Source organism: Siniperca chuatsi, linkage group LG4, assembly GCF_020085105.1.
Source record: "Siniperca chuatsi isolate FFG_IHB_CAS linkage group LG4, ASM2008510v1, whole genome shotgun sequence".
In the NCBI taxonomy this organism is placed as follows: Eukaryota; Metazoa; Chordata; class Actinopteri; order Centrarchiformes; family Sinipercidae; genus Siniperca; species Siniperca chuatsi.
In genome coordinates, this window is record NC_058045.1 from 1224968 (window position 1) to 1250476 (window position 25509).

General features: G+C 39.4%; 1 protein-coding gene across 1 annotated transcript in view; it reads left to right on the top strand.

Moving 5' to 3' along the window:
* The window catches only part of pard6a (par-6 family cell polarity regulator alpha), a 54433-nt gene extending 30914 nt beyond the window's left edge, over nt 1-23519 (top strand). Inside the window, exons 3-6 of the mRNA XM_044193369.1 lie at nt 6355-6644; nt 12313-12438; nt 20514-20713; nt 22085-23519. Of these exons, the coding sequence (XP_044049304.1) occupies nt 6355-6644; nt 12313-12438; nt 20514-20713; nt 22085-22406 (938 nt within the window). The 3' untranslated portion in view covers nt 22407-23519. The remainder of the gene's footprint in view (nt 1-6354; nt 6645-12312; nt 12439-20513; nt 20714-22084) is intronic.
* Nucleotides 23520-25509: the final 1990 nt, after the last annotated feature.

Consider the following 25509-nt stretch of genomic DNA (forward strand, 5'->3'; position numbering starts at 1 on the left):
AATAACAGTATAAAAACTACAAGAGTGAAAAAGGTGAACGGGGGAGGGGGGACTAATAGATCACAGATTAAAAGCAGATTTAAATAGGTGGGTTTTGAGTGCGGTTTTGAAAGAGGGGAGTGAGGGAGAATGTCCCAGAGGGAGGGAGCAGCAATGGAGAAGGTCTTAAGCCTACTCTTAAATGTGGAGATGGTGTCTGCCTCCCAAACCCAAACTGGGACCAACAGAGAGGAGCTTGATGTGCCTGATTTTTGCAATGTTACGCAGGTGAAAACAGGCAGTCCTTGAAGTTTGTTTTATGTGGGAGATAAAGGACATATCCTGATCAAAGATAACTCTGAGGTTCGTACGGTGGTGCTGGAGGCCAGGGCAATGCCATCTAGAGTAACTATATCTTTACATAATGAGTTTTGGAGATGTTTGGGGCCCAAGTACAATAACTTCAGTTTTGTCTGAGTTTAACATCAGAAAATTGCAGGTCATCCAGGTTTTTATGGCCTTAAGGCTTGAAGTTTAGCTAACTGATTTCATTTGGTTTCATTTGGCTTGATTGATAGATATACAGTGGTGTGCAAAAGTGTTTGCCCCCTTCCTGATTTCTTATTTTTTTGCACTTTTTCGTCACACTTAAATGTTTAAGATCATCAAAATAATTTAAATATTAGTCAAAGATAACACAAGTAAACACAAAATGCAGTTTTTAAATGAAGGTTGTTATTATTAAGGGGAAACAAAATCCAAACCTACATGGCCCTGTGTGAAATAGTGATTGCCCCCTAAACCTAATAACTGGTTGGGCCCCCCTTAGCAGCAACAACTGCAATCAAGCATTTGCAATAACTTGCAATGAGTCTTTTACAGCGCTGTGGAGGAATTTTGGCCCACTCCTTTGCAGAATTGTTGTAATTCAGCCACATTGGAGGGTTTTTAAGCATGAACTGCCTTTTTAAGGTCATGCCACAGCATCTCAATAGGATTCAGGTCAGGACTTTGACTAGGCCACTCCAAAGTCTTCATTTTGTTCTTCTTCAGCCATTCAGAGGTGGACTTGCTGGTGTGTTTTGATCATTGTCCTGCTGCAGAACCCAAGTTCACTTCAGCTTGAGGTCACGAACAGATGGCCAGACATTCTCCTTCAGGAGTTTTTGGTAGACAGCAGAATTCATGGTTCCCTTTATCACAGCAAGTCTTCCAGGTCCTGAAGCAGCAAAACAGCCCCAGACCATCACACTACCACCACCATATTTTACTTTTGGTATCATGTTCTTTTTCTGAAATGCGGTGTTACTTTTACGCCAGATGTAATGGGACACACAGCTTCCAAAAAGTTCAACTTTTGTCTCGTCAGTCCACAGAGTATTTTCCCAAAGGTCTTGGGGATCATCAAGATGTTTTCTGGCAAAAATGAGACGAGCCTTCATGTTCTTTTTGCTCAGCGTGGTTTTCGTCTTGGAACTCTGCCATGCAGGCCATTTTTTCCCAGTCTCTTTCTTATGGTGGATTCATGAACACTGACCTTAACTGAGGGAAGTCAGGCCTGCAGTTCTTTGGATGTTGTTGTGGGGTCTTTTGTGACCTCTTGGATGAGTCATCGCTGCGCTCTTGGGGTAATTTTGGTCAGCCAGCCACTCCTGGGAAGGTTCACTACTGTTCCATGTTTTCACCATTTGTGGATAATAACTCACTGTGGTTCGCTGGAGTCCCAAAGCTTTAGAAATGGCTTCATAACCTTTTCCAGACTGATAGATCTCAATTACTTTCTTTCTCATTTGTTCCTGAATTTCTTTGGAGCTCGGTCATGATGTCTAGCTTTTGAAGATCTTTTGGTCTACTTCACTTTGTCAGGGAGGTCCTATTTAAGTGATTTCTTGATTGAGAATAGGTGTGGCAATAATCAGACCTGGGTATGGCTAGAGAAATTGAACTCAGGTGTGATAAACCACAGTTAAGTTATGTTTTAACAGGGGGGGCAATCACTATTTCACACAGGGCCATGTAGGTTTGGATTTTGTTTCCCCTTAATAATAACAACCTTCATTTAAAAACTGCATTTTGTGTTTACTTGTGTTATCTTTGACTAATATTTAAATTAGTTTGATGATCTGATGTGTGAGCTGTATAGGATAAACGGTGCCAGGTTAGAAAGAGGATAGTGTCTGTGTGAACATCACTAACATCAACTTAGCATGTGGCTACCAAATTAACCGTGAAAACACATCACAACAATAAAACTCAATGAACCAAATCAATACATATACATTCACAAAGTAACACAGACCTGTGCTTAGCCAAGTACACTGATAAGCCATGTGAAGCTATGTAATGCCCAGTTATAGGTTCAGTGGTTATGTTACCAGTCCGTAAAGGAAGAACGGTTGCTTTGAACATGCTGCTGTTATCTGGCAGTTCCGTTGTATGAGCCAGGCAGGGAAGAATGTTGGTTCCGATTGAAGAAAACGTATGGTAGATGGAGGACCCGGTTGCTCCATCTGTGGTTCTCCACAAAGTAAGTTCGTAAAGTTAGCTGGCAGACTGTGTGTGACAGCTGTTGGTGCTAAACTTTGTTGCAGGCTCTCGCAGCGCTGTGTTGAGAGAGAGAGAGAGTTTGGTATGGTGTTTCTGCTCCGAGCAGATTACACGGCAGTAACACCTGAGATATACTGTTATTGTGATGTCAGCTATAGTAGCAGTAGAGTTGTGAGTATCGCTGTCTGGAGCTGGGTTGCTGTTTCTGGGAAACCATCTCGTCCTCTCTAGCTGTTAGCATCGCAGCAGCAACTGTAGGGACAGTCTGCTAACCCACAACCTAGCTAACATTAGTTACATTACTTGCTGTAGCATTGTTCGCTCTCTACATGGTATTTGTCATGGTATTGGATTTCTCCAGAATTGCATACCCCACCTTTAATTTGCAGATTTGGGGGTTATACCATGGAGCCAACCTTCTTTTTTTGTTTCTCTTTTTTTAAAGGGGCAATAGAGTTGAGTTACATTCTCAGTGAGCCTGCAGCACTATCAACAAGATGATCAGAGGGACTGAAATTAGCATAGGAGTCCTCTGTTATATTGAGACATGGCTTTGAATTGAATGCAGATGGAATCACTTCCTTAAATTTAGCTACAGCACTATCAGATTAACATCTAGTGTAGGAGTTTTTACCTAATGGCATGTAGTCCAGTAATAGGAGTTCAAAAGCTATCAAATAATGGGCCAATAAAAAAGGATTCTGTGGAAAGACTATTAAATGTTCAATTTCAATGCCATATGCCAAAACAAGGATGACAGAGATCTGATGTTTAAGAGTCCACATTTAATCTTCCTATTTTGTTGTGCTATTTCAGCATTTTTGTTTAGGTTATTATATATAACTTCTCTTCTGTTAATTTTTGGTTTTATTAATTTAAGTCAGAGGCATCACTAAGGCGTTTTGGGTGGGTAACTGCTCTAAAGGAAGTGCAAAGAAGCGTGTAGGACTGCAACTCTGCCTCCTGGGCTCAACTCTAGCTTAGTGTTTACTGCACCATCCAAAGTGGGATGAATGCTGTCTCTCCTATTTAGACCAGGTCTTCCCCAGAAAGGGGCCCAGAGAAAACAACGGACCAACATTGTCTTTGCATATGTACACAACATTAACTTTGGTGACCTCCGATTGGCGTAATCGGGAGTCGGTACCACTGACGTGAATAACATTCTTACTGTATTTATGCTTATCCCTAGCCAGCAGTTTTAAATAGGAATCAACGTCGCCCGCTCTGGCCCCAGGAATACATCAGACGATGGTCGCTGGTGTCGCTAACTTCACGTTTCTCAAAATGGAGCTGCCAGTAATCAGAGTTGGTTTCTCAGCGGGTGTGTTGCTGAGTCGGGAGAACTTGCTCTGAGTTTCTCTTTTTGTTTTAGTTCACTAATTATTTACAATTGCCTTTTTTTCGATTGCTGTTAAGCTACTGTCAATTAAACTGAACACTTCCTGCAGCAATGTTCCACATTAAAAGCTATCCAGTGGTTTAGACAGTATGATCATTCCCCTTCCTGGTGGGCTATTAATTTGAACTGGAAGGAAGGAAGTATTCTTCTGAAGGAATTGAGCGTCACTGACAGTTGGTTAACAGCATTTGAAAAACTATGGAGTAATTAATTGAAATAATTAATAAGTGGAAACAGTATTTCTGTTAAAATGAGAATGTGCAAACAGCAGGGACATGACCCTATTGTTGTACTGATGGAATTAGTGCTGTGGAAATGTTCATTATACTGAATTTACCATGTGAGACAGACAGACAATTCCACCCCGCCTTTATTTTCCTTTATCAGTCATTGTTAATAGCCATAGACACTTCTGGTAATTTGTGATGGGAATATGTCCTGGAATTTGGCTTTTAATAGACTAAATGATTAATTCATGTATCAAATATAATCTATAGATTAATCTTGAAACAATAAATGTTAAATAGTATTAACAGGGGCAGAAGCATTCATACAAGTACAAATAGTTTGCTGTATTTGAATGACTAGTTTTTGAATGACTATACGTTGCTTCACTTTTAGTTATTTTAGTAGTTCAAGAAGCATTTGGAGTTGAAGTTTTAGCAGTAATTGTACTAGTAGTAATACGTGTAGTTGTACTGATAGTTGTTGAAGTTTTAGAAGTAGCCAGTAAAGTGGTTTTCAGGTGTTGAAGTAGTGAAATTAGTAGTAGTGGAAGAAGTCACGAATATTAATTTATTATCTGGTAATCTAAATACTTTTTGGTGAAGTCATGCTCTCAGCTGATCATTGATGAAGCAGCATAGAGAGAGATATGGCAAAATAAAGAAAGAGGAAATAGATGTATGCAATAAAAATATTTATAAATTCCCCTTGCACATACAGTCAGAGTAATGGATCCAGATATGAAATTTGACACAATAATATTTTTGGACTGAACTGTTTTAATGTTCCTCCAAAAAAAATGAAGAAAAACATTCAGATGTACTGTTCAACTCGATTAGATTACATAAATAAACCTGTGATGGTGCGCTGCAGGTATGTGAATAACCCTGTCTTTCCCTTTAGCACCTCTCCCACACATCTATGAGAATGACTGCCAGGGGTCACCGCTGCTGTAGGTTCCCACAACCTACTTGCCAAACACAAAGTTGATTTTGATCAGTTCTGTAAAATCTGGATTTGAATTAAGGTTTTGAAAGTCCACTGCCAGTGTTCCTTTAATTTAATGATTACTACAACATCTGCATGTTTCAATTACTCTATGTAATGTAGGCATAGGCAGCTAAAATACTTGGTCATCATTATGACTAAATATGAATCCAAGACAGAATAGGAACCTGGGCTTCGGGCTTCCTGTGTCAGAAGTGTTCACACCCTCCACTCAACTATAAAACTATATTAACTATATACTACCTCGTGTTGGCACTGAATTTTGGCATTGGTCTTAATTCATGTGCTGCAGAATCGTCAATATATGCATGTATAATTCCCAGGAGACTGGGCTGGTTGCCAGGGCTCAATGTCCATACCTCTGGTATACATATTACTGTAACAAAAATGCATTAAGCTGCTTTCAAAAAGTACTCCAATATGAACCAATAAGTAACCAATATTAACATTAGCTCCTTACATGTCTGTAAACATTAGTGCATACACAAGGTCTCCATAAGTTAATTCTTTGAAATGTAATTTATGACAGACGTATGTTTGAATAAGAGAATATTTTTGAGAGTAACTTGTTTGTGAACACCATTATTTTATGTTGAGGGAATAAAGAATTGAGGGAATATCCTGTTTTCAGTTTGGAAAAAAAAATACATTGAGGGCAATGAGGGACCCAAAACATCATGTTTAGGAATACACCTAGCTGGGGCGAGATTGTCTCATTGGAAAAGTATTGTTAAATGATGAGACCGTACACCTAGTGTACATAGTGTATATAGTTATACTGTACTTCCCCAATATAGGTAATATAGCTAGCCTTATTTCACAGCTGTTGTCAGTGAGCAACCGCGCACGTTATTTTTTTGTGTTAGAATGACGCCTTCTCCAATGTTACATAACATAGTGAAAACTAAGGCTTTTAGCTAAAGTTTTAGCGTGGGGAGTAAAATCACTAAACTATGAGCGTGGTGTATGCTGTGTTAGTCTGGGCCAGTATTGCAACCAAACTTGTGTATGCTAGTGTTAGCATTGCTCCTACTAACTAGCTAAGTCAGTCAGTTTCCCAGACCATTGAAATATTCCTTTAGAATAAATATTAAAAAAAAAATCCCCATAGTTGTAAATGTTGAAATTTTTTAAAAACATCACAATATAAATAATTAACTGTTCTCTCCATCATTCTGTGTGTCTTCTTTAAGAGGATGAACCTGTAGTTTTTGCCACCAACTCCCTCCAGAGGCGTAAAAAGGGGCTGGGCTTAACCGGACTGCGCACCACCGGCTCAGGCTCCACCCACTCAAAGAACAAACCGGGCCTTATGATTGGCCGCCCACAGAACTTCAGACAGATCTCATCCATCATTGATGTGGACATCTTACCTGAAACACACAGACGTGTACGACTCCACAAGCATGGTACCCACAAACCACTGGGCTTCTACATCCGTGATGGGGTGAGCGTGCGGGTGACACCACAGGGCGTAGAGAAGGTGAGATAAATTATGTCATTTCAACCTACTTAACATTCTAGATAACATTCCACCTTTCAAGCTGACAACATTGATGATAAATTGAATATGATACACCGCCACCTAATTTCTTCTTGTTTTATTTGGGCCAATAGGATACCTTATCTCTGATTTTATCTGAAAATATTCACTCTTTAAGAAGAGAACACATAAGCACAGAGTAAAGGGAAATATTTATTGTTCATTTTGTTATTTGGAAATATGACAGTTTAATATGGAGGATTAAACATTTGAGGGCACTTTATCTTATGGATCTAAATGGAAAAAAAAAGTACAAATCTTTGTAATAAGATGGTGTAGTCCCTCATTCGTCCAGGAGTGTTCTATCGTAGAAAAGGTTTCAGTCGTAGTCATCTGGACACTGGTTTCAGAATCAAGACGTTTCGGCTCCCAACAAATCTTTGTGTTGTACTGAATCATTGAATGTCAATGGTGAGAACTTGTTACAAAGTTCTACTAGGAAAACTGATATAAAAAGGTCAGAACATTCAAATCACTTTGTTTTAATAGTGTTCCTTCAGATTAATTGAAAGTGGTCTTTATCTTACTTACACCTAAGATGAAAAACACCTCCTGCGCTCTGATTATGTTGCCAGTTACATTTCTGAAAGATGTCTCAGTCATGCTTCTCTTGTCATCCTGACAAGAAGGTAGGACTTATACCACAACCAAATGGCCAGTGCTGTGGATGCCCCGGCGTGTGGCTGTAATGCCCCTTCTAAAATTACCTACCCACACAGCCATTTTGGCATGCCCTCTTTTGAACTGGCCATTCTGCCCTTAAAAGAAAGTTGCAGATTTCCTCATTTTAAAACTATATGTGACGCAGCAAATAAACTCACGTGTTTTAAAGTTTACCAGGATATTGCTGCATAGTGTTAGCTAACTACGAGCGTACATAGACTGAGATCTGTTGGGTTGCTACTTTTTTAGTGCGATACCACGAAAGGAGTGCGTGGTATTTTTCCTCTGATAATGTTAACGTTACATTGTGAACAACAAATCAGTGTTGAAATCATAGAAATAAACAAAATAAACCCCGCTGTCAAAAAAACCTTACTGTCTGCGCATATATCTCTCCAGCACCAAACAGGGCAGCAACCGGGTAGTTACTTTGGTAATGGCCTCAAATACTGTCTCTCTCACGCACGACTGAATTAACAGTGAGTTGGAGTTTAATTCTGCGTGTATCTAAACTTTACTGGTGTGATATTTGATTATTTATTTTTTAAGTCTCAACTGATGTGAAAATGCTGAAAGAGAAGCTAAATCCACCGGCCTGTTATGTTTGTTTATTTTATTTGTTAATTTAACGGGTTGCACACAGTATCAGTAAAACATTTCCAGAGTTATCCAAAAGGCTTGACTAACCTGCACTCTGTCGTGGCTGTGACGAATACAGTTAATTTGATGTACGCATACGTCTGCGTTGTGTCTGTCCGCCAAAAAGCTCTGTCATGAATTTACTTTTTACCCAGATTTAAGCCACATTTTTACGATACACGTTTTAGATCTTGGTTGTTTTTAACTACATCTTTTAACTGGATAAAGGATTTTAGAAATTCAAGAAGCCATGGCTGCGTCTGTCTCTGTAAGAAGAAGAGTTAGAGCAAAGAATTTCCTTGCTCAACAAAAACCAGGAGGCTGATAGGCACTTGGACACTATCCTCTTCGGCCCTACACATGTCACCGCAACTAGTGCTGAAGAGATGGATGCTGCTCCCTATCTGGCTGATGGTGCTACTTCTCCGTCCACTGCTACTGCTCCAGCCGCCCCATCTGTCCCTGCTCCAGTCACCGTCCCTGAGGACCCCTGGGTCTGGCTTAGGGCAAAACCCAAAGCCCCAGTCAACTCTACTCCATCACATCCTGAGTCTTGGGTTGCGGTCAGCCACCGCAAAAAGAGAAGAGACTCCTTTTATACTCCCATCTCATCCAGCTGGAAAATCAATACGACATCCTCGACTTACATGAATTTCCTCCACTGGCTGGAAACCCGTGACCTACTCCACCTCCCATGATATTGAGTTAGTCCAGCGGCTCTCCATCGCCCTTGGCCCCCCCACCGAACAGACCAGGCCCCTCCACTCAAAGCCAAAGTTCACTCCAGCTCCGCGGGGCTCTTCCTCGGCCCACTCTTCTGACCATCCTCCATTATCTGCCATCTCACCACCGCCAGATGCTTTTCCCACCACCCTTATATTCGGTGATTCAATAGTGAGGCACGTCAGGAGAAGGTCAGCTGAGACACACTGCTTCCCAGGCGTTAAGGTGGCTGACATCCTGGCCAAGATCCCCAGTATCTTTGCGAAACACCTCTGCGCTAGGAATGTTATTATCCGTGTCGGCTGCAATGACGTTTCCAGCCAGACTTCTGAAATCTGAAGGATGTTGCCCATCCTAGCAGACTAGGAGCACGTACTCTAACGCACAACATATTTTATACAGTTTAACACTCCTGCAGTTTGACTGTCCCCTACCACGTCTAGACAGCCAAGAAGGCTTGACACCGGTCACTTCCGGTCTCCAAGCCAACTTCTTCCCCACAACGCTGTCATCATCCTTTTCAGGCATAGACGCAGTAGCTCCTCCTTGTGCCCAGGTGTTCTCAATGCACGTAATTCCAATTATGAGTCAAAGATAACAGCATAGAGAGGAGGACTTTGCAATGACAAAACAGTATAAACTAATATATAAACCGATAAGAAATTCACTGCTTGAAAACTCTGTACATAGCCATACACGCTGATGTTTACAATATTGAAGCTGTTATTACTCATAGAAAAATCAAAGCACAGAAACAGTCGAAGACAAGGTCTAGTTTAATTACTGTACCACTGAAAAATCACAGCCCAAACAAAACGTTTGGACATGATCAAAAGGTAAACATGGCTCTGTTAAACATCCGAGCACTTACAAATAAGACTTTTGCTGTAAATGATCTTATCACTGAACATAAGCTAGATTTAATTTTCTTACAGAAACATGGCTCGGTTCAGATGGACCCTCTCTTGATTAAAACTGTCCCTCTAAATTATAGTTTTATCCACTCCATATGTGAGGGGAAGAGGACTGGCTGCTATTTTTTCACACATTTTTAATTGCAAGCATGAGTTTAGGTAGTTTTTTTTAATCATTGAATACCAGGCTATTATATTGGAAGTCAAACCTCAATGCTGTTGATCACTTTGTGAAAAATCGACCACCAAAGCATACAGCCTCATTCTTACCCGAAATCTCTTAGAGATCTCTTAAGATTCTTATAACTGGTGATTTTAATTTACATGTTGATAACATCTTGGACTGCAATTCTATGGATTTTATGGTTTGGTTTAATACTTACCTCTCTGGCAGAAGATTCTATGTCCAGATTTCAGACAAACATGACTCTCTTTGGTATTCCACAGGGTTCAATTCGTGGACCGTTACTGTGTTGTCAGTATGCGCTTCCACTCTGGAAAATTATTTGTGAACATGGAGTCATTTCCATTGTTATGCTGATGACATTCAGTTATAATTATCTTTAGCACCAGATGATACTGATGCCCTAAATTCCATGATAATTATAATATATATATATATATATATTATTATAATATTATAAAGACTACGGTCTAGACCTGCTCTATAGGAAAAGTGCAATGAGATGACTTCTGTTATGAATTGGCGCTATATAAAGTTGAATTGAATTAAACTGCCTCTCCAGCATTGTATAGTGCTGGAGAGGCAGGAAATGAGTGATAATTTCCTCAAATTAAATGAAGATAACTGAAAACTTAACAACAACAACAACAACAACAAGTACAAATGCACAGAGAGAAGACATTTTAAACAAACTTGGAAGTCTGGACCTACAGAGTAAGCCTGTTATTCTTGACTGAGCTGAATTTTAAAATCACATAATGTTATGAAAGGTTGCTTTTTATCATTTAAGAAATATTGTTGGAGCTAGACCCTACCTCTCTTTGGAAGATTCCAAAAAGAGGTAGGTAGAGGTAGCTGACCCATGCTAATTAGATTACTGTAATGCACTCTATACTGGATTACCTAAAAAAACTTTTGATGCAACAATATTACACCAGTACTAGCATCATTACACTGGCTAACTGTAACATTGAGGATTGATTGTAAAGTTATTTTACTTGTTTTTAGGGCCCTAAATGGTTTAGCACCTTCGTACATCTCTGATTGCTTATCTAAGTATGTTCTAAACTGTTCCCTTAGGTCATTTAGCGCTGGTTTACTAAATGTACCAAATATGACTTACAAAATAATATGGTGAAGCTATTGTGATACATGTCAAGTAGGGCAGCAGGAGAAACAGACACTAAGGCTGAACAGATGCAGTTAATAATTTTTAATAGTAAAGAAAAAAACTTACACTGCTTACAGGCAGGCAGTGGTCAAGACCAGGAGAGCAGTCCGAACAGGCAAAGTCCAAAAATCCGAAATCCAGCGATATCCAAGAGAAAACAGAGAAATAGTTCAAAACACTGTGCAAGTCTGGGACACTTGACGTGTGTACAATGACGATCTGACACAGAAGAAAGAAAGCACACAGGTGAGGGCAGAGGGTTAGGGTTAGGGTTAGGGTATACTCTTTTCAGTTTAAAATTCCCTATTTATTGATATTGATATTTATTCATACTTCTATTACTGCTGTGCAATATCCTCCGTCTCATTATAATCTTAATAGCTACACTTAACTTGACAGTTCATGCACTATTACTTTATACCATATTATTATCATCCACCGGTAAACCCACTTTGTACTTCACACTTATTTTATACTTATACCCACTTGGTACTTAATGTATTTTCTGACCTGTATTATAGTGTATTATAATTTTTTCTTAGTATTTCTATTCCTATGTGCACTGACGTGATAGTGAGCTGCTGTAACAAAAGAGTTTCCCCTCGGGGATCAATAAAGTATTTCTGATTCTGATTCTGATTTAAGAACCAGTGCAAAACTTACTTTTATGAACTTGCTTTTATCTAATTCCACATTTTTATTTATTGATTTATTTTTTATTTTCACGTCAGTGTTGCCACTCAATATTTTTATATTTCGCATATTGGTTTTATGGTTTTTATATCCTATGATTGTTTTTAATCATTATTAATTTGTTTTTATTACAATTTTATATTAAAACATGAGTCACTCTGGGAAAATAAAAGCACAGCCACAATGAAAGACATACGTGCAGGTACATAAGGACAGACCAGCTCATTCCTATGATATTATGATTTATCATTATCATTTTTAAAATAAGGACTACAAACATTTTTGAAATTAATTTTCTTCAGTTGTATACAAAGCCAATACCAGACAACATACATAAAAAGAAGGTTTTTGACATATTGTATTGGACATGTTGTCTGTGTCATAGATTTGGTAATATGAAATCTAGGTTCTCAGGTTGTGAAACATGTTCCAGAGAGATGTAACAGTTGACACTTCTGAATGACTTCCGGATGGGAGCCGAAACGTCTTGATTCTGAAAACAGTGTCCAGATGACTACGACTGAAACCTTTTCTACGATAGAACACTCCTGGACGAATGAGGGACTACACCATCTTGACACTTGTATCTTCTCTTTTTCCTTCTCCTCCTTCATCCTGTAGGTTCCAGGGGTGTTCATATCCCGCCTGGTACGTGGTGGGCTAGCAGAAAGCACAGGGCTGCTGGGAGTTAATGATGAGATCCTCGAGGTCAACGGCATCGATGTAGCAGGAAAATCTTTAGATCAGGTAAGTACAGTGTCTAAAATGAACCTTGTTGGAGACCTGCCAAGCCCTAGCAAAAGTTGAAGTGTTTTTAATTTTGGGCTTTTCCCAATCGTTATATTATGGTAAATCAGTCCAATTAATTTAAACTTTAAACTAAAAACACCACCTTCATGTTACCATCACAATAGTGATTCTTCCATATTGTCGTTTTCACACTTTATTTTTTTTTAAATGTTTCTCGTTTTTTGCTCCATCTTAATTCAACAAGTAAAAGACAGGCAGGAAAGCTTGCAGTGACCTGCAGCATTGGTCCAAGGCTGATTTAAAGATGATCCTAATAAAGGGAAATGAAACACTAACTAGAATATTTCCATTTTCTGAAGAAAATGCATGATTGCTGCATCTGCTACTATTGCTGCTGCTTGCTGGCCCAGCTTCTGAAAGAATCCCAGCAAAAAGTGTTGGTGATTCACCTTGAGGACAATGAGTGTCATATGTCCCTGAGTGTCATATGGTCCTGAGTAGTGGGTGGAATTTGCAATTCACCTACCAATTTTTAACCAAAACTTAAAACGCTTACAACAAACTGTTGGTGAGAAAATTCTGAAAAAAATCACACATCATTCTGCTGGTTTCGGGTGAATTGTCAAATATTTTGCTGATGTTTGATCCAACACTGAGCAAAAAAGAAAACGTGGATACAGTACGATTTACTGCAAGATAATGAATATCACTGTAAACTCACCGTTTCATCGATCTGCTCACTTGCTCACTACCATCTAGAGAATATCTGTGTCAATTTTGGTAGCATTTGAATGAAGAATTGTGGACATATAGATGTTAATTGATTTAGCATATTTTGTTCATCATGTTCATCACACATCAGTGGATGTGCTGAAAAAATTTCATCTCCATAGTTCATCTTGATATACAGCAACATCTGTTGATGGGTCGAACAGGGTCACCATGCCAAACAGGAAGTGTGAATAACTCAGCAGTGTTTTAACTGATCGGCATCATGTGGTTATTGATGGACCACTCCCAGTTACACTTATGTGACATTCATGAGTCATAGTCATAGTGCCGCTTACTGGCAACGGGACGCAAGCCACATGCATCAAACATTATACGAACTACATGAAATTTACATTGTGTGGTCTACACTTGATATATGGCAACATCATGTATGATTAGTGCATGTTCTATAACGCCACATAGTGGATGCAGGAAGTGATATTTAACTTCTTCACATGGTGCCCAATGGTCGTGAATATTCAGAGCGGTGTCAGCCAGCCTCCGGTCAGAAGACCGTGGCTGACGCTCCCCCCGAGGTGCGCGTGGAGGTGAGTAGTAGTAGTAGTAGTAGTATAGGCTGTAGTAGTAGTAGTAGTAGTATTTATAGTGGTAGTAGTAGTAGTAGTTGTATAGTCAGTAGTAGTAGTAGTAGTAGTTGTATAGGTAGTAGTAGTTGTATAGGTAGTAGTAGTAGTTGTATAGGTAGTAGTAGTAGTTGTATAGGTAGTAGTAGTAGTAGTAGTAGTAGTAGTTGTATAGTCAGTAGTAGTAGTAGCTGTATAGGTAGTAGTAGTTGTATAGGTAGTAGTAGTAGTAGTAGTAGTAGTAGTAGTAGTAGTAGTAGTAGTAGTTGTTGTATAGTCAGTAGTAGTAGTAGCTGTATAGGTAGTAGTAGTTGTATAGGTAGTAGTAGTTGTATAGGTAGTAGTAGTAGTAGTAGTAGTAGTAGTAGTAGTTATATAGTCTGTTTTGATGTTACGGCATGGCCAGCTTTGTTCTATGTGTCACATTCAAGAGCACAAACATTGGCTTTTTGTCTAAGGCTAGACTTCTGGAATGGCATCCACAAGGCTTGCTTGATGAGTCTAAACTTTTAGAATCACTCACACATTATTTGCAGAGTTTCAGAATTCTATAACAGGAAGGAATCAAAATCAAAAAATGTCATATTGATGAAACAAACTTATCTAGCCTGTGTTGACAGAGTCTGTCTTAGGTCAAGCAACTTAGCTCTCGTTATCCTTTGGATGACCATGTATCATGGCTCCTCATCCTGAGGAAGTGTGTTAGCACAAGCATACAATCTAGTAAACCTCTCTTCCCAATTTAGCGTGGGGAGCAAGTAAAAACCAAATTGTACCTAACTTCCTATGGCCAATACTTGGGGAAAAAACCTCTGATGGCATAAGAGGAAAAACAAGTCAAGTATTAGCCTTAATTATTCTTTTGTCATACATATACTTTTAATACACAGTTGTGTATGTTTTGAGCAAGCCTATTAAATCATCTTTTGCATTGCAAAAGGATACAATATAGGCTACAGATCAGGTGTATATGGTCAATGTATATGTAATCATGTTAATCAAACATCATGCATCTAAATACTGAACAACATAGAATATGAAGAAATAATGGAACTATTAAAAATTAGGATAGAATTAATCATGTGAATTAATCATGTCTGTAGCAAAACATCATTCAGAACTTCCTAACTGAACACAGATACCGTATCATGGTAATAGTGATGATTGCTTAAATCAATAGCACATTTCAATTTCAAAAATAGCAGCACACTTGGATAGATATTGACATGTACTACCCAATTGTTTCAATTAAATCCTACATCTGAATCTTTATCCGTGCTTTATGATTTTAATCAGCGCCTTGATTATCAAAATCCATCTTTATTTCACATTCTTAAACACATTCATCTTCAGACAATTTCTCATCAGTTGGCAAACCTGGTGGCGTCTCAGTCAAAGTTGGTGTGTATCTGACCTTCATTACAGTAGGAGTGTAGCGTGATAACTCAGTTGATTGTGTCTTATAAGTTGCGCACCACCACTTACCACCAGAGAAATACTGAGGGTATGCAATGTAACAGTCATTCATCATCATCACCTCTCAACAGGACACTCAAAAACAACAGGAGGCCCTGGTCTCTTCGTCCGGAATACAACTGGAAGAAAATGAGTCTTTTCTGAAGTGTTCTACAGTCTTTTACCATGTTGTGGGCAGTTTGAGTGTTCTCGTTCCTGTTTGTTTGTGTGGTATGCAACCTTACTTTGCTGTTGAGCACCTGAGTGCTGCTGTTAGACCCTGTTTCGGGTCCTGAGATAATTTCAACATCCTCTCGATCTGGATTGCTCCTTGGTGAGCTGTTTTCAACCTGTGGCACTCAATTGGTGACGCTTCCGTTGATGTGAGCACGAGAGCCCTCGCACTCCTTTAGCGGGCTGCCTGGATTGCCCTGCTCTGGCTCCTTCCCATTTCCTTGCTCGAGTCCACTCAGCAAGAGGAACCACTCCTTCCATCGCCACGGCTTTCCGTCTACTCAGGAGCGGTTGGGGGAGCCGGCCTGCACCTTGAGGCATGGATCCATTCTGCTCCTGGTTGTTAGCAGCACCTGGTTCTTTCCACCTAAGTGATAAAGAATACCTTGTCCAGAGATTTGATTAGTTCAAAATCACCAACTTGAAAAGGATGAATAGGCTCCTCTGATGGTTTTGGGTGTCTGTCTGATACCTGCAAATGAAGTCTGGAGTCTCTTAGACATGACGTTCATTGATATTCATTTTATTCATTCATTTTATCAACTTCTTCAAAAATGTTTTTTCTCTGTTTATATTTATCTTTGCCTTACGGTACTTTCCTTGTGATCTCCAATATTGTATCCTCTCTTGATGGGAATGCCATATCATAAAGTCTCCACAATCCCACAAGCAGTCTCCTCTCACCCTCTAGGGGAGGTAGACTTTCTGGATCTTTGGGTGTTTTTGAACCCTCCCCAGCTGCGCGCAGATTCACTTGTGTAGAAGGTGGACGGAAGGCAGTATGAGTTAGGATCCCAGAAATTTTGTCGTAGCAATTTTGTAATACCATGCTAACAGAGAGGAACCAGATAAAGATGTTTATATAAAGTTGTTACATTTTACATTCAGAGCATCACAGGCTCAATTGCATCAGTTTAAAATTGCTATTTTAAACATGTTGTCATCAATGTTTTGGTCAGTCTCTTTTTACAAAGGGACTGCTCAAACTTCACGAGGCCCTCTTTTCTTCTGGTTTGTTGACATGATATGCATCTGTCCGCTATTGTTTATGAGATTTGTGTGATTTGTGTGATACCTGGTGCAAACCATGAACGGATTACCTTTATTACCTTATTTATCTCATTTGTCCTCCCTTTTCCTACATGAGTGAAAACCGTGTGCCACCTAGGCTAACGCATGGACGAAGGACTTGAGTTAAGTGTGGCTTGTTTAGTTGCACTGTTAGCTAACATGTTGCTTTTAGAAGCAGAATATATATAAACACAATCAGTATCACCTGTTGTGTGCAACGCATTTTACACTTGCCAATTGTGAAGACAAGAAGATGGATTTCAATAGTTTGGATAACAAGAGCTGAATGTTGGATAGTTTTACTAGATGATGCCATATGAATGCCATAACTGAAACACATATCTTGAATCAGTGAAAAATGGTGGCAATCTGGCTCTCAGCTAAAATACAGGCATGTGTTAGTGCCTACAACAGATTAAGCAGATGTTTTAGAAGACAAAGCATGTGCCTCCATCCATTTATTAAACACCTTTTAGTTACTTTGCAGATTCAGAGTTTGATACAAGATGTAGTCAAGAAATTAAGTTTCAAGATAAACTTTTATTGATTCTCAGAGGGAATTCACAAGCCACCCAGCAGTATATGAAGTGAGCTTATTTTAAAATGAGCTTATTTTATCAGCTGCAACATTAAAGCGAAGGACACATTAATGCCTCAATAATTATAATCCAATAATATGATATATATTATTCTGAAATGGGCCATTCTGCATAATGTGTACTTTTACTTAAGTAAAGGAGGAGTATTTCTCCCTCCTCCATGTGTAATTATCATCAATGGGATCAATGTAGCTGGATGTGAAGGCTGCTATTAAAGTTAAACAGAATGGTCGCATTGTAACTGTTATGTGCTGGGTGTCAGAAGTGTTCAGAATGTACAAGATAGCGAAGACTGCCTAGAGGCAGGTGTCAGAACACCTTGTTCTAGAAGAGAACCAGTAACAGATTGAATGCCTTTACTTGCCTTTTCTTTAGGTATATGATATTGCTTAAAGAGTGTAGTAGCCCCTAATAAACTCGAAGGGAAGCAACAATTATAATTTAGAAAAGGTGTAAAATGTTCAAATGAAGTGTGAATTTGCTCTGATACACGCAGGGCTACACTCACTGTGTCAGAATGGAATGTAAACAATCCAAAAGAAGCACTAAGGGATGTGTGTTCCTGTGTGTGTTATCGACAGCCTGCACTATGAGTTACAGACCACAAGGTTAAAATGTGTGGGACTGACTGAGAGCAAAACCAGAGCTTTTCAGAAATTTGAACATCACCGAAAGGGAGCAAAAAATGACTACAGATAAGATAAAACTGTCAAAAGTACAGCTTAAATTTTGCAAGAACAATGAAGTGGTTTGAAACAATATTTCATCAGAAGATCCAAATATACCATCAGAAACAGAGTAACTCACAGTTATCATAGCACACAAAGCATCTCTTCTAAAATCTCACTGAAGAATTTAAAATAAAAGAATATAGCTCAGTGGAATGAGATTTGCTATCTGGTACAGTCTTTGATACAGGCTCTATCAATGGAATTCCAACAACAAGTATGCCGATTTTACACATTTACCAACTGTAGAAAGAATAACTATTCTGCCAACCAAAATTGTACTCACAGAGTCACATCACAGAGTAATACTGATTTCTGCCTCTCATCACTATTCATTGTTATGATTTCTGTATGGAGTAAACATGGTGTGACTACATTTAGGCAATGAGCAATTCATTATTGTTCCATTTTATGCCTACATTGGATTCCCACACCCTCTGAAAGTGTTTGATAAACTTTGTTATAGATTATTTTGGTCTATGAAAATGCGCAGTGACAACACTCAAATAGCTGTTTGTCTGGTACAGATATTTATGACAACCTTACATGTCTTTACCTACGGGCCCCTGGCTGTTTCTGTAGATCAGACACCTTTAATAGTAGCTACAAGAAGTTATGTTTAACCGTTCTACATTTCCCTCTGTATGCTAAAGTCAGTAGCTTTTTTGGTTAGTTTTTTCCTTTGGGGAGAACATTATAGGTGTTGCCTATTGTAGGTCAATTAATGTATGTTGTGTAAATATTACTGCATTACTTTATTTATTTTTATTTTATGTATTTATTATTTTTTAAAACTAAGACATATCGAGGCTATAAAATAAAATCCATCAACATATCAATGTATCTGGTGAAATAACATCACACCTCAAAGCCATGATGTCCAAGCCAACATTAACAACAATATATTCCTTTTCTATAGATGAACATTTGCAGCCAGTGACACATCCTAGCCTGTGTTTTATTTCTAATTTTTGGTATATGCCTTTTACTGTTTTGTCAATAAATTCTCTCCCGTTATCTGAACTTATTAAAGTTGGCAAACCGAATCTAGGGATAATTTTGCTGCATAAGAATTTAATCACTGCATTTTAATGTTTTGCTGGTGTAGCCTCTACCCAACGGCCTGACAAACCTGCCCTCTATGACCAACATGTACCTTTTTCCTTGTACTGGTTTGATCGTGTCCACATAGTCCAATGCTATATGTTTAAATGGACCCTGAGGTATTGGTATATGTCCAATATTGCATCTACCTGTGCCTGCAGTTTAGGTGACCATAATCCCATGTTTGTTATCTTCTTGATTACCCTTGTGCAATGTTGACCATGTGCCTCACGAATGACAAAAGATAACAGATCAGCAGTAGCTACACACAGCCCACTATGAGACCTTCAAATTTGGTCAGGGCCTTGAGATGCCCCTCTTTGGAGCCACAGTTCTTTCTCAGCCTGTGGTGACTTTATTTGGTAAATCATGCAAATCTTGTTTTAATACTTTGTGAAACACATAGGGGGCGTGCTTAAAATCTTGGGCCAAACACCCGTATATATATTGATTACCTCGATGTGTAAATGCAACAAGTGTTGAGACCTGGGACTTAGTGGCACACTGAAAAAAGTGGAGCAAAGATCAATGACTGTGTAATATTTAGAAGGAGGGACATTTGTCAGCAGTGTGTGCAGATTAGGCACCCCTGCATCATAGTCTTCTACTGCTTCATTGCTCTGAGATCATGTACCAGCCGTAACTTTGTTTTGTCTGCTTTTCCTTTTTCAATGACTGGATTAGTTTGTTTAGCAGCTTTGAGTTGAGTGCTGGTGTGTGGGCCAGCTCTGTCAGTTAGCTTTAGCTCTAGCATGCTTTCGGAAGGTGGCGTCTTGTTTGGTCTGTTGGCTTAATCCACTTGTCTTTGTTCCTCTTCATTGTCTTTTAATAATTTTTCAAAGTCCTCTACCTCTTGCCATGTTCTGTTAATAGCTTCTTTCATTAGCTCTTTTGTTGGGTCAGGTTTTTTAGTATTTCCTTCCTCTGTCTCAAACTGCAATTCGTCACAGCCTCACAGTAAAAGATATCAAAAAGTTGAAAGGCTTGTGACCAGTACTGAAAGTATGCAGAGTTAGTAGCAAAGTTTTCAAAGTGGAGTATGTTTGAAGAGGATTTGAGGATTGCTCCATTGGCTTCCATTATAAAAAAACATATGGTGGATTGAAGGTGCTACATTCAGTAATATTAAACCGTGAGACAGTGAAAGGGACAAACGGATCATTGACTAATGTTTTGTCACACTACTGTAAATACATTTGTTAAGGCCATTTGCTCTAATTTTTCATATTGGTTACAGCACTCTGATGAAATAAATGAAACAGGTGGAAACCAGTGGAAGATCCAACAGGGCATAAAGAGATGCTGTTACAAGCACATTGTGATCACTGCGCTGGCTGAATATTAGGGTGCAGTGATCTTGATACAGTTTCAAAAGAAAAGAAAAGAGCAGCAGGGAGTAAAACATGTATTCCAAATTTCATATTTTTCAAATTTGAAGGAGAGGAAACTGTGATTGACTTAAACAAATAATTGAAGTGTTTTTTTCTCTTCTTCCAGAGCTAAGACCCTCTTATCTGTCATTTCAGGTTACAGACATGATGGTGGCCAACAGTCACAACCTCATTGTGACCGTCAAACCGGCTAACCAGAGGAACAATGTGGTGCATCGTGGGAGTAAAACCTCAGTAGGCAACTCTGGTTCTGTGGGCTCAGCTGGATCTACTGGCTCCGCTCTGTCACATGACTCGCCAAGCCCCGCCTCTCAGAGCAACCCCATTACTGCAAGGTATGACATGGACAGGACAGAGGGACTGTTTGCACTGAAGCTACTGATTTTACGCACCAATTTCTGTGCTATTTCGTGCCAAGAAAATCCACAAAACAAGGACCGAAAAGTAGTCAGTGTTTTCTCAGAATGTTATGTATGCACTGAGACCATTCTGACCCTGGATTATAATGATAAATATAGCCACAAGCGGCAGCAGGAAAGGAAGAGGAGGAGAGTATATGAATGGTCTAGTTTTTAAAAAATGAAATTATTGGGCTGCAAAAAGAGAGTGATCAAATATATTGCATTTATGTAGACTGACCCAGAAGATCATGGAAATAATATGTCTCCAGGAACATTTTAATTTCATTTTAAAAAGTGTAAACGTAAACTTCTTCACTGTGACACCCCCTGATCGGTCATGATCAGTATAACAATTATCCACATTTTTCTGCTTTGATGTCAATTATGTACCAAATTCTGAGAATTTTTATAAGCAAAGGCACCAACAGCTGTTGAGTAGTTGGGACAAGATTCACGAGGTGCTACAATAAAAAACTGTTTGGCTTATGACAACCAAACAATATTTATTATGTAGTGGTTTCATTGGCTCAGTCTTAGTAGTGGCTAAAAAGCTTTTTATATATCATATCTTTAGTGCAGAAAGAGAAGAAGAATTACAGCACTTTGTGCTTGAACCCAAAGCAAAACATGCTGATGCATACTTTTATAGAGTATTTGATACATCAGTTCAAATATGGCAATATAATGTAGCTTCAGGGCATTCGACAACCAGTATTAATCAACCATACACTAAATGTGTCATTTAAATCTGCACTAATCAATATTTTTATAGAAACAATGGATTACTGTGTAATGTGAAAGGTGTTGCTCACAGTTACGAACCCAAAGAGAATCATCACCAACTGTGCAGTTACAGTAAGCCTCTTTCTGCACATTGTTTTGGTTTTACGGCCCACATCTTTACTGTGTTGGGTCCGTCTCATCGCTCTCATCAGCCTGTTGTTTCCAGCTGCAGCAGGCAGCTGCTTTCGGTGGAAAAGCTCTGATAAAGCCACTGTACCCGACCTGCTCAGCAGCAAACAGACACAGTTAGAGACCAGCTGGTGAACACAGTGGAGCGTTTAGCCGCTAAAGAGTAAGACATTTTTCTCAGGAGCAGGTGGCGACCAAACCAGAACTAAAAAGAGAATGAATATTGGACTTACATTCATCAGGTGAACAAAGTGGGCAAAAAATTATTGCAGGTTTAACAGACTGTACCATATTTCTTTTTCAGCACAACAAAGTGTTAAATGTCTGTATTAGACATCATTTCTAGATTAATTCTATAATCATTATTTGCCCTGTCATCTGTTGTTACCACAGCAACAGCATTGCAGAGGGCGACAGTGACGATGAAGATGACGATGGCGACCTCATTTTGGAGAATGACTGCCTGACACTCTTCGACTCCCATCGGGTAACCAACAGCAACAATACTAACCTCAACAGAGACTCACCTAGCAACAGGCCACACGACTCCACTGTGGTTAGGCCCCTCCCACAGAGCATGTCATTGCCTAATAGCGTTGGAGCATCCCTGAGTGACAGCTCCATGATGATGTCCAATCACAACGGAAACCCCGCCCACACATCTAGTAGCAGTCAAGAGGGCATGAGAGAGGATGGCAACATAATAACACTGTAACCATGACAACACTGACCGCTACACTGTAGCGGTCAGAACTAATATTACAACAACAGAGTGCTGTAACCATGACAATTACAGATGGCTGTGCTTCCGTCAGCCAGATAACAGACTCAGCAGCACCTTTTCTTTTAAAGGTTCTTCCTGTTGATTCACTAATAGTTTCTCTTTTTAAAGTGGATGGACCCTGAGTTTTTGACAGGTTAGAACACTGACAGCACCGCAGAGTTACCGTACACGGGGTTCTGCTAGCTTCTTTTCCCTTTCCAGTCTTGGTGGATCATGGGCTTTCACAATCTACAGGTATAACAACATTGACTTTTTATATGTCTGCAACATGTGGCTGAGCTAATGTATAGAGCTGAATTGTCAGGTTCTGTACGTAAAAAATAATTTATATTCACCCTAGGGAAATAATTTAAATGCCATAATGTATTAACTGATCAGTGTGGACTAATAGAGAGCAACAAGGTTGAGAAATAATTGTAAAGGCTCCTGTAAAAACCATAAGTCAATTTGATGTCCGCATATTTAAGAAAACATCTCTATTCCAAAATTGCTTGTGAAGTATTACAAAACCTACAAACCTACAGTTGCACCAATCAGAAACATGACTATTAACTGCAGTATAGCAGGATTGCTGAGTATAAGACAATGGAAAAACAATATACATTAAAACATTAAGGGCTTGTGGCAGCACAATAACCAGCACAAGCAGCGCGCAAACCACTGACTTTTACCCGTCTGTGTGGTATTTTGGTGTCCAGCTCAGAGAGCAAGGTGCACAGGTGGGAGGAGAGGAACAAACAGGTGGGAGGTTCAATCACACCAGCCAGCGCTAAGAGAGGTGTTGGTATCTTTGTGTACAATGTGTCTTAGACGTTGCTCTGAGAATAAACATCTCGCAACCGCGTCGGTTTCTAGAGCAAAGTCACTCTGCTGGCAATCTGGTGATATTGTTGACAAGAGGAAACTAAATACTTGCAACAAATGCAATGCAATAATAGAATAATCCTAAAATATTAACTATTACTTGCTTTTCAACCAGTAGATGCATTTAAATTGGCTTGTAAAATGAAGGTTTAATATGATTAAAGCAAGAATGTCGGTGAATCAGTCTGCATTCATCTATAACTGAATATGAGTGATTCTTACAGTACAGTGGTGTGAAAAAGTGTTTGCTCCCTTCCTGATTTCTTTTTTTTTTTTTTTTGCATGTTTGTCACACTTAAATGTTTCTGATCATCAAACAAATTTAAATATATATATATAAGTAAACACAAAATGCATTTTTAAATGAAGGTTGTTATTATTAAGGGAAAACAAAATCCAAACCTACATGGCCCTGTGTGAAATAGTGATTGCCCCCTAAACCTAATAATTGGTTGGGCCACCCTTAGCAGCAACAACTGCAATCAAGCGTTTGCGATAACTTGCAATGAGTCTTTTACAGCGCTGTGGAGGAATTTTGGCCCACTCCTTTGCAGAATTGTTGTAATTCAGCCACGTTGGAGGGTTTTCGAGCATGAACTGCCTTTTTAAGGTCATGCCACAGCATCTCAATAGGATTCAGGTCAGGACTTTGACTAGGCCACTCCAAAGTCTTCATTTTGTTCTTCTTCAGCCATTCAGAGGTGGACTTGCTGGTGTGTTTTGGATCATTGTCCTGCTGCAGAACCCAAGTTCACTTCAGCTTGAGGTCACGAACAGATGGCCGGACATTCTCCTTCAGGAGTTTTTGGTAGACAGCAGAATTCATGGTTCCATTTATCACAGCAAGTCTTCCAGGTCCTGAAGCAGCAAAACAGCCCCAGACCATCACACTACCACCACCATATTTTACTTTTGGTATGATGTTCTTTTTCTGAAATGCGGTGTTACTTTTACGCCAGATGTAATGGGACACACAGCTTCCAAAAAGTTCAACTTTTGTCTCGTCAGTCCACAGAGTATTTTCCCAAAGGTCTTGGGGATCATCAAGATGTTTTCTGGCAAAAATGAGACGAGCCTTAATGTTCTCTTTGCTCAGCAGTGGTTTTCGTCTCGGAACTCTGCCATGCAGGCCATTTTTGCCCAGTCTCTTATCTTATGGTGGAGTCATGAACACTGACTTAACTGAGGGAAGTGAGGCCTGCAGTTCTTTGGATGTTGTTGTGGGATCTTTTGTGACCTCTTGGATGAGTCATCGTTGCGCTCTTGGGGTAATTTTGGTCGGCCGGCCACTCCTGGGAAGGTTCGCCACTGTACCATGTTTTCGCCATTTGTGGAAAATGGCTCTCACTGTGGTTCGCTGGAGTCCCAAAGCTTTAGAAATGGCTTTATAACCTTTTCCAGACTGATAGATCTCAATTACTTTCTTTCTCATTTGTTCCTGAATTTCTTTGGAGTTTAGTCATGATGTCTAGCTTTTGAAGAATTTTTTGGTCTACTTCACTTTGTCAGGCAGGTGCTATTTAAGTGATTTCTTGATTGAGAACAGGTGTGGCAGTAATCAGGCCTGGGTATGGCTAGAGAAATTGAACTCAGGTGTGATAAACCACAGTTATGCTTTAACGGGGGGGGGGGGCAATCACTATTTCACACAGGGCCATGTAGGTTTGGATTTTGTTTTCCCTTAATAATAACAACCTTCATTTAAAAACTGCATTTTGTGTTTACTTGTGTTATCTTTGACTACTATTTAAATTTGTTTGATGATCTGAAACATTTAAGTGTGACAAACATGCAAAAAAATAAGAAATCAGGAAGGGGGGCAAACACTTTTTCCCACTGTATCGTGTCGTCCACAGCTGCTTTATACTGTGTGAAAGCTTCTTCTCCAGTTCATTAAATCCCTGCAGCCATCTGAAGGCAGCGGGACACATGTTGATAAATCTGCAGCCTCTGATTGGAGAAGTGCCACTCAGAGCACAGCTGTTTTAGAGATATGAGACATATAAAAGTGATGTGATTGGCTGAGAGCACATTTATTAATCACCACAGCCATGATCTATATTCACCTTCACCCAGCCCTTTTGCACATTGTGCTGCTGCACATACATGAACCAAAACAGCAGGTGAAGACGCCCACACAGTCTTTGTACCCAAGACCTACCACTTTGCA